We start from the raw sequence: 10453 nt of genomic DNA on the forward strand, positions 1-10453 counted from the left end.
CAAGGGTACTCTTTTGTCATCGGGCACCTCCTTGTAATCCAAAATCTCCTCTATTGCCGATAGCCAATCAAGAAATTCGTCAACCTCAATCCTATCATGAAACTCGAGGATATCCACCTTAATTCTGACCTCTCAACGCTGAAAAGTGTCCTACTGCACCGTCGATTGTTGTCTGCCTACTTGTTCCCGAGGCTGTGACACATGACCGCCCCGTAACTCTGACAAGGTCTCCTTGTTCGACTGCTCCTCTGAACCATAACCACTCGTGTTATCCCCATTGACCGCGGGCCACGGTGTAGTGGAACGGGAAGGGCTCCGTTTTGCACAACCTCCGTCGCCCACATCATAAACTAATCAAACCGAGTTGTCAACGCCTCGATATGATTCTGCAAATATGCAACTTCGTCATCTCGGCTGCCACGACCACCATGACCAGCACGTCCTCTTCCGCAAACCATGCTCTAATACCAAATGATGTAGGCTCACCTACAACTCACAGTAAACATACACACTCGAATACGGATTGCACTAAGAAAACGAACATCTTTCTTATTTCATAAGTAACCAAGAATCCTACAATGCGAATAAATGTCTTAAATAGGAGAAAATAGAAAACCTACTAGGCCAGCAGTCCCCTTAACAGGCTAGGCTTACAAAATAGAATAAAGAAACGTTTAAAATAATGAACTAAAAACACAAAACTGCAGTTTTGACACTGCAAACGATCTTAAATGGCCAAAATCCATCATACATCACGGCGAAGTGTGAGTTAGATGCGTCTCGTCGCGAACTTTCCAGAATGGGGTCATGGGTCCAAAACAGACACCGTATGCGAAAGCTACGCCCATTTCTTCGAACACCGATTGTCGTAACGTTCCAAGTATGCAAGTGCTTGTTCCTCCGCATTAGACACACGAACCTCGTCAAAAACCATCCTTGAAGCTTATTTGGTATAAGTTTTTTGCAAATTAAATTGAAAGTATTTTATTGAACCTATAAATTCTAGTTTTTTATGATTGGAGAGCTAGAATGTGTATCCGATCTCACATAGTGGGATTAAGGCTTTTGATATGTTGTATAAGTTTTAATCTTTTTGTATTCTCAATCAGGTTGCTAGGCTGATCTATGCACAAATTCAGGACGAGCCGTATTGCCATTATGTTATTTTATTGAACCTATAAATTCTAGTTTTTTATGATTGGTGAGCTAGAATTCGTGTAGCCGATCTCACGTAGTGGGATTAAGGTTTTTGATATGTTGTATAAGTTGTAATCTTTTTGAATTCTCAATCAGGTTGCTAGGCTGATCTATACAAATTCAGGACAAGCCATATTGGCATTATGTTACAATGCTGTCCACAAATTCTGGAAATGGACGAAGAATGGACAGACCCCGACACGGAAGGTATTGATTGTCCGTTGTCATCAATTTTACGACTTTGTTTTCCTCAATGAGGTTTCTTTACATGTGCGTTACCTCATCTAGGCAACTACCAGTGTGCTACCACATTTATGGCAACCTTCTAGTACAATATCAATGACAAATGATATAAGTGATACCAACCTTGAAGATGCCGTTCCATGCTTTGCACTTTCGAAGAATGATTCTTACGTTGTATCTACATCAGGAGGGAAAATTTCCCTGTTTAATGTTGTGATGTTGTTTGAGGTAAATGACATTTATACATGCTTATAGAAGCTTTTCTGTTGGTCATATGCTCTGGTTGCTGGTGTTATTTCTTTTGTGTATATAAGTTTTTTTTATTTATTATTTTTTTTTACTATTATGTAGGTGGTGACATCATTCTTGCCACCTCCACCTGCTGCAACATTCATCGCCTTCCATCCACAGGACAATAACATTATTGTGATTGGCATGGAGGACTCCTCTATACAAATCTACAATATTCGGACTTATGAGGTTTGGCCAAAACTAAAGCCTAACTACTTTTGCTAGTCATGTAGGTAAGACTTCTGGTTTTCTGTCACTGATAGTGTGCTACAGGTTAAAAGAAAGCTCAGAGGACATCACAGGATGGTAACTGGTCTGGCCTTCTCAACGGTTCTAAACATTCTTGTATCATCTGGCGCAGATGCTCAGGTGTGTTCTGCATAAATTTTGAGAATTGGATAGATACTACAAAATGCAGGACCCTCTCTCTCTCTCTCTCTCTCTCTCTCTAAGCTTGCGCATGGACACACGTGGGCATGGTGTTATGTTCATGTTACGACCTCTCTTATTTAATGCGACATGGAGGGGTCAGTCACAAGGGGCAAAGATAATGATTTTATGTATGCAAGGGGAAACTGATACTAACTGAAAGCACTGCATATTTTTTGACGTGATTCTAGTAATATATGGTAGGTGTCTCCCAAATTTCACGATTTTCTGACTCTTGAGCTTTTGCTTACAGCTATGTGTTTGGAACTTGGATGGATGGAAGAAACAGGCTTGTAAATTCTTGCAAATACCGTCTGAAAGGATGCCAGCTCCTGTTGCACAGACTCGTGTCCAATTTCATCAAAATCAGGTTCACGTTTTGGTTGCCCATAAAACTCATTTAGCAATATACGAGGCAGTAAAGCTCGAATGTCTTAAGAAGGTTCGTGACATTTCTTCTAAACAATGTGACAATATCTCCTCTTTTATAGTTGATGGGCTTACAATGTTATTATGCACATAAATTCCCTTCATTTTGTTTGGGAGGAACCATAGTTTTTCTAAATTAATGTCCTGTTTTTTTGTTGATTAGGATTGAGTTCCAATATCTAGATTGGCTTTTTAGTTTTCTGGGATGAATTATCAAACTCGTGGTTTATGGCAGTGGGTACCCGGTGAGCGGAGTGGTTCAATCACAGATGCTGCATATTCATGTGATAGTCGATCAGTATATGTAGGCTTTGAAGATGGAAGCATAAATGTCCTAACTGCAACACTCAAGCTGAAGTGTCGAATTGACCCGAATGCTTACTTACCTTCAAGTCCCTGGTATGTATTATTGAACCTGGCAAGCAATTAAAATTTGTTGTTCTTTTTCCCTCTCTAATTTTGCCTGTTGATTTTGTGTAACAGCCCGAGGGCATACCCCCTTGTTATTGCGGCTCACCCCTCTTTACCTAATCAATTTGCCTTGGGACTTACTGATGGTGGAGTTCATGTTCTTGAGCCCCTGAAAACTGTTGGGAAATGGGGTACTTCTCCACCCCCTGAGAATGGTGCAGGGCCTTCCACTGCTCCTGTTGCAGCTGCTTCAGACCAGCCATCCAAGTAACTTCAGTTGCCTGGTACCATTCAATAATTTCTTTTGGAAGAGGAGATGGAGGTATATGGATGGAATTGTCTATGAACTTGGAAGCTGATGCGAGCTGTCGCGTCTAGTACTTGTTATGGTCCTTTGCTTTCCGGTTGCACAATTAATGTGGCACTTATTCATGTGAAATGTTCATGTGAATGCTGTCGGAGATCTATATATATATATATGGAAGGAATATTGAAATATATAGCAAGACTAAACCAATACTGCAGGAAATACAATACAATAGAAATAATCTAATACTGCAATAAACAATAGCAAACCAAGATGTTGGTAGTAAGCAATGAAGATGAATAGCAAGAGTGACGAAGCAACGATTGAGGCATGTCAGAGTGTTGTGTTGAAGACAGATTTTGCCCTTACACAAGTTACGAGCAAATTGCAACAACTGTCTTAATAGGATATAATAATTGCTCTAATTGAACTACAACCACGAACAGTTGGATCTGTCAGAATTCAAACGTGGATATATTATTTTTACTTTTTGGTCGTTCGGACAAGAACAGAAGAACTAGCACACCTAAAAGACACATTAAGGGTGGTTATATATATAGTTGAAACCCGACATCAAATTGAAAAATCGAGCGTCGAGAATCTTGCAAAAATTCAACAAATCGGTTGGAGCAAAATTGGGAGCCGCCATAGTTGGAGCAAAATTCAAAAAATTGTTTGGATTAAAAATAAAAATAAAATTAATATTATTAAATAAATTTGTAGCAAAAGTATATTTTATTTTTACAGCACTACACCAACTAGACGGAGCAAGGACTGACTACCTTCATGAACCACCTTTCTTCTTCCTTTATTTTATTATTATTATTTTAGTGTTTAATGGGTTGGATGTCCAACTCCTGCAGTCTCTCCTTCCAACCCATTGGGAGAATGTACATATTTCAATTGCTCACTTGGTGTTCAATCCCGCCAATTTAGCGGAGAATTGAACCTTATCATGGGTTATCACTTTTGTCAATATGTGAATTGGATTGTCATTTATATGAATTTTCTTCAAACATAATTCATGACTCTTCATAGTGTCACGACTATGGTCCATTTTTCATTTTCATTTCTATTTGTTTTGCTGTATTTCCTTTATTGCATTTATATTCTAATTAATAGTCATATTCTAGCTAATAGATTATGTTAGCTATAGGAGACCGTGTGTAAAGGCCCTAGGAAAAGACAAAACATTCTGTTGCAACCGCTGGGGAGGGAAGGATCCGCTGCATCTATTCCCACCCAGTACGCCTATATGTACTACTCCCATTTCACGGGAGATGCTATGAAAAGATTGAATACGAAATTACTTTGTTTCTCTCTATCTCTCTCGTGTTCTCCAATTCTCTCTAAACCTCTGTTCTTTCTACCTTCTTACTCGACTCCCTACTTTCATTTCCTTTCTAAACGATCGAGCCCTAGTTAGCTCATTGTTACTGTGACCTAGGACCGTGACAATTTGGTATCAGAGTATCGATTTTGGGCGAAACTTGTAGAAGCTTATGGCGGACGGTACTCGCATGAAGAATATGGAATCACAGTTGCAACAAGCTAACTCGTCCATGACCGAGGTCAAGAGACGCATTGACCAGCTGGAGCTGGGAAATGGTCGCAACCATGAGGCGATCATAGCAATGGACTGCAAGCTGGAAGGAGCGATAGACGGCTTGGAGAGAAGGCTGGATGGAATGATAGTCTAGATGCGAGAAGAAATGGCACAGATGCAAGAGGAACTCGGGACGCAACTACAGCAATTCATGCTGATGTTCACTCGCCAAAATTCAGTGAGCATGGCCCTGGAATTCCCTCCTAGAGATAGAACCGAACCCCTCTTAAGGAACGATGGAACAGCGCACCGACTAGAGACTCCCGATATAGGAAGGGAACAAGATGAAGAGGGGGCGACGATGCTGCACAGGGGTCGCATGGAGCAGGCACCTCGACCACAGCCGGGATTTCCCATGCCCCGAATGGAGATACCCATATTTGAAGGGGATAACCCGCGTTGGTGGGTGAGAAAATGCGAGAGAATGTTCGAATGGTATGACATTCTGGAGGGTAGGAGGGTGACCTTAGATGCCGCTTACTTTAATGATGTAGTAGATGCATGGTATCAGGAGTGGATTAGTGTAAGGCACCTTCTGACATGGGCTGAATTAACTGAGAAATTATGTGAGAGATTTGAGGAAAGAAGTTTGTCTGATATTGTTGAAGAATTCAACAAACTCAGACAAGTTGGGGAGTTGAACGCTTATTTGAAAAGGTTTGGGGAGCTTTGATCTATTATGAGCGGTCATGACCCACATCTCTTGGAGGCCTACTTTGTGTCCAGTTTCTTGAGCGGACTAAGTGAGGACCTCCGGCATATGGTCAAAATGATCAGACCCCGAATAGTGGAGTAAGCGGTGGAGTGTGCGAGGCTGCAGGAGATGGTGGTGGAGGCCTTGATGAAGAAGCAGAGGCAGCAGAGTAAGGCCATGACGGCAAGGACTTCTCATCAGGGAGGCAGAGGATATAACAAAGAGTGGGCAGTTAGTAATCTGGGAGCTAAACCGTCAGGTGTACCCCAAGCCATGAGGAGGTTTAATGAACAAATGAGGCAACCAGGTTTGTGTTTCAAGTATGGGGATAAGTACTTCCCAGGGCACCAATGTAGGAGACAGATTCTCCTGTTGGAAGGAGATCCAGGAAAGACAATGGAAGAGGTAGAAGATGTTGCTGAGAGTGAAGAGTTGGGAGAGGAAGACAATGGAGAAATATCACTCCATGTGTTAAAAGGAGTGACCAACAACAAGATAATTAAGGTTGAGGGAAAGGTGAAGGATAAGAATCTGATGATCTTGATAGATAGTGGAAGCACCCATAGCTTCCTTGATGAGGGTACCGCGAGGAGATTGAGAAGCCCGCTCTCGGATACTCCGCCCCTTAGTGTGACAGTGGCTAATGGGGGTAGAGTGATTAGCAACTCGGCTTGCCCAAAGTTCATTTGGGAAATGCAAGGGGAAGAGTTCGAAGTTGACCTTAGGCTGTTGCAACTAGGGGGCTGTGATGTGGTTTTAGGGGTTGACTGGATGAAGGAAGTCAGCCCCATCAATTTCGACTTTAACAGTATGGAAGTGTCTTTTGAAAAAGAAGGGGAAAAGATGACACTCTAGGGAGGGCGCGAAATTGGAGCCTGCAAGATGATGATAGGAAGGAGCCTATAATGAATCCTTCGGCACAACTGGGGCAAACTAATTCAGTCGTTCTCAATTGTAGTGATGGAGGAGGGGCAGGAGACAATGAGGACTGGGGCGCTCATCTTATCCATCAGCAGCCAGTAGGGATGAGTTGGTCAGGTACACTCTAGCCACCTTATTAATGAACTGTTGGTAAAATTTGGGGACTTATTTGTTGAGCCTAATTCCTTACCACCCAACTGAGACCTAGACCACTCCATACACCTCAAATCAGACTTCGAACCAATCAATATCAGGGCTTACCGGTATTCACCCATTTAGAAAACAGAGATCGAGAGGATGGTAAAAGAAATGTTAAACCAATCCTTTATAAGGCCTAGCCATAGCCCCTTTGCCTCACCGATCCTTCTAGTCAAGAAGAAGGACGGCACTTGGCGTTTTTGTGTAGACTACCGACAATTGAATGCCCTCACCATAAAAGACAAGTTCTCTATACCCTTGATAGAAGACCTAATGGATGAACTGCATAATGCTACCATTTTCTCCAAGCTCAACCTTAGATCGGGCTATCACCAAATCAGAATGAAAGATGAGGATATCCACAAAACTGCATTTAGAACTCACTATGGACATTTTGAATTTCGGGTGATGCCTTTTGGGCTCACCAATGCACCAGCTACCTTTCAATCCCTCATGAACTGAATATTTGAACCTTATTTGAGAAAATTTGTATTAGTTTTCTTTGATGACATCCTCGTTTACAGCCCAAACCTCAAACAACACCTATCCCATCTCAGAACTACCCTGGAAGTCCTCAAATCCAACAAACTTTTCATAAAAAGGACTAAGTGTTGCTTCGGCCAAGATCAGGTGGAATACTTGGGCCATATAATATCGGGGGAGGGAGTGAGAACAGACCCAATGAAGGTGGAGGCCATGATCAACTAGCCCAAACCCGCGAACTTGAAGGCTCTAAGAGGGTTCCTCGGCCTCACGGGATATTATAGACGGTTTGTTAAAGGGTATGGCATCATCAGCCTCCCCCTAACTAAGTTGCTAAAGAAGGGGAATTTCAAATGGGGAGAGGAGGCTGGAGCAGCCTTCGAGAAGCTTAAGGAGGCGGTGAGCTCAGTGTCGGCTTTAAGATTACCAGATTTAAATGAACCCTTTGTATTGGAGACAAATGCTTGTGGAGCCGGTGTAGGGGCAGTCCTAATGCAAAAGGGTAGGCCTCTAGCATTCTTAAGTCAGGCTTTGAGCGCCAGGCACTTGGGACTGAGCATATATGAGAAGGAATTCCTAGCAGTCTTGATGGCAGTGGAAAGGTGGAGACACTACTTAGAAGGGAGTAGATTCATCATCAAAACAGATCATGAGAGCTTAAAATTTTTACTACAGCAGAAGTTACAAGCTCAACTACAAAAGAAAGGCATGGCCAAGCTAATGGGGCTCGGCTATTCCATACAGTTCAGGCAAGGTAAGGAAAATATAGCTGCAGATGCACTATTAAGGTGTCAAGAGGAAGGCAGCTTGGAAACTATTACTACAATAATTCCCGAATGGTTTCAGGAGGTGGTTGACAGCTATGCCAACGATGAGCAGATTGGGGAGCTCATGGATAGGTTGGCGATGGAACCTAATGGGGCTGGAAACTATACTCTACAGGACGGGATGTTGAGGTTTAAAGGTAGGCTGGTCATAGGGAGCAAGGGGAACCTTAAGCAAAACATTTTACAGTCATTGCATGACTCACCCGTAAGGGGGCATTCGGGGATCCAAAGTACCTACCTCCGAGTTAGGCAGTTGTTTTATTGGCCCAAGATGAAGGCGGACGTTAAAAACTTGGTGTTGGCCTACGATATATGCAAGAGATGTAAACTAGAGAACGTGGCCTATCCGGGCCTCTTACAACCTCTACTAGTACCAGGTCGAGCTTGGGTTAGTATCTCCATGGATTTCATCGAGGGGCTACCTAAATCAGAAGGGAAGGATAGTATTTTGGTTGTAGTGGATCGGTTCACGAAGTTCGCACAGTTTATAGGGTTGGCTCACACTTACACAGCCAAGGAAGTGGCTAGAATGTTTATGGACAGAGTAGTATCATAGCATGGAGTGTCAAGCACCATCATATCAGACTGCGACAGGGTGTTCACAAGTCACTTCTAGCAAGAATTGATGGGATCTATAGGGATTAGGCTTAATATGTCAATAGCATATCATCCCCGATCAGATGGGCAGACTGAAAGGGTCAACCAAGTGCTGAAAACCTACCTAAGGTGCATATGTATACAACAACCCAAACACTGGCATAGATGGATAGCATTGGCACAATGGTGGTATAATACCACCCACCATACATCCTTAAAAATGTCCCCCTATGAGGCACTGTATGGATGTCCACCGCCGCTATTGCCGGCCACTGGAGGGCATGCAACAGAGATATCGGTGGAAGAATACCTACAACAAAGAAGGATGGTCTTGCAGCAAATAAAGCAAGAATTGGCATCGGCTCGGAATAGGATGAAACAGTACGCTAACAAAAGGAGAAGTGACCGGGAATTTAAAGTAGGAGAAAGGGTGTATCTCAAGCTAAAATACCCTCACCTAAAGGCCCTCAATCAAGAGGCAGTAACCAAGTTGAGCCCTAGGTACTTTGGACCATTCACTGTAACAGAGAAAATAGGTAAGGTGGCTTACAGACTCCAACTACCCGAAGTCTCCCACTTACACCCTGTCTTCCATGTATTCTTGCTGAAGCGATCAATCGAGGCAGAATTGGCAGACACGGTCTTACCAGCACTGTGTAGGGAAAAAGAAGGTCCTATGGAACCAGAAGCTATTATAGATAGAAGGGTGATCCACAACCAAGGGGCCCCTCTAATTGAAGTATTGGTGAAGTGGAACCAAGGGAGTAACAAAGACAACTTATGGGAATATCTACCAGGCTTGCTCCAGCGTTTTCCAAGATTGGCAAGCCTACTCAGCATTTCTTGAGGACAAGAAATGTTCCAAGGGGGGGAAAATTGTCACGGCTATGGTCCATTTTGCATTTTCATTTCTGTTTGTTTTGCTGTATTTCCTTTATTGCATTTATATTCCAGTTAATAGTCATATTCTAGCTAACAGATTCTGTTAGCTATAGGAGGCCACATGTAAAGGCCCTAGGAAAAGACAAAACATTTTGTTGCAACCGCTGGGGAGGGAAGGATCCGCTGCATCTATTCCCACCCGGTGCGCCTATATGTATTACTCCCATTTCACGGGAGATGCTATGAAAAGATTGAATACAAAATTACTTTGTTTCTCTCTATCTCTCTCTCGTTCTCCAATTCTCTCTAAACCTCTGTTCTTTCTACCTTCTTACTCGACTCCCTACTTTCATTTCCTTTCTAAACCACCGAGCCCTGGTTAGCTCATTGTCACCGTGACACATAGTCTCTCGAATTCAATGATAATTCACATCAATATGCTTGGTGCAACTATGGTATGTAACATTCTTTCTTAAATCTAAAGTACTCTGATTATCACAATAAATAATATTCTCAACTTATTTCAAACCCAACTCTTGAAGAAATCTTTTCATCCAGAGTATTTCTTTACCAGCTTTAGTTGTTGTAATATACTTAGCTTCAATTATAGATAAAAACAACTCGCTTTTGCAGTTTTAATTGCTAAGAAAAAGCTCCCCCCACAAAAATAAATAAGTATCATGAAATCAACTTTCTACCATCAAGATTGTAACACCCCACTTTTCCCAAGGTGTTAGATAACGTAAGATTTCGGGGATATATTTTTTTTCCAACAGAAACTTCACATATAAATTGTTCTCCGAAGATCTCGTTACACCTTCTCAGTATATCAACTTGGAATCATTAATAGACTAAGATAGGTAAATCATCTCAAATGCGGAAGTTAGATCGAAACCTCAAATGGTATACAACCGAAACCATCTTATTCATAACTTTAA

General features: G+C 42.2%; 1 protein-coding gene across 7 annotated transcripts in view; it reads left to right on the forward strand.

Moving 5' to 3' along the window:
• The window catches only part of LOC127790290 (topless-related protein 4-like), a 58407-nt gene extending 54901 nt beyond the window's left edge, over nucleotides 1-3506 (forward strand). For 5 of the 7 annotated variants that reach the window (XM_052319703.1, XM_052319709.1, XM_052319706.1 and 2 more), the window contains 7 exons: nucleotides 1294-1404; nucleotides 1486-1668; nucleotides 1792-1920; nucleotides 2005-2100; nucleotides 2414-2602; nucleotides 2825-2988; nucleotides 3073-3505. In XM_052319703.1, coding sequence (XP_052175663.1) covers nucleotides 1294-1404; nucleotides 1486-1668; nucleotides 1792-1920; nucleotides 2005-2100; nucleotides 2414-2602; nucleotides 2825-2988; nucleotides 3073-3271 — 1071 coding nt within the window. In that variant the 3' untranslated portion in view covers nucleotides 3272-3505. Of the gene's footprint in view, nucleotides 1-1293; nucleotides 1405-1485; nucleotides 1669-1791; nucleotides 1921-2004; nucleotides 2101-2413; nucleotides 2603-2824; nucleotides 2989-3072 lie in introns of all 7 variants that reach the window. The other 2 variants (XM_052319710.1, XM_052319711.1) reach the window with 2 other exon arrangements.
• Nucleotides 3507-10453: the final 6947 nt, after the last annotated feature.

Source organism: Diospyros lotus, chromosome 14 (genome assembly GCF_014633365.1).
Source record: "Diospyros lotus cultivar Yz01 chromosome 14, ASM1463336v1, whole genome shotgun sequence".
Taxonomy (NCBI): domain Eukaryota; kingdom Viridiplantae; phylum Streptophyta; class Magnoliopsida; order Ericales; family Ebenaceae; genus Diospyros; species Diospyros lotus.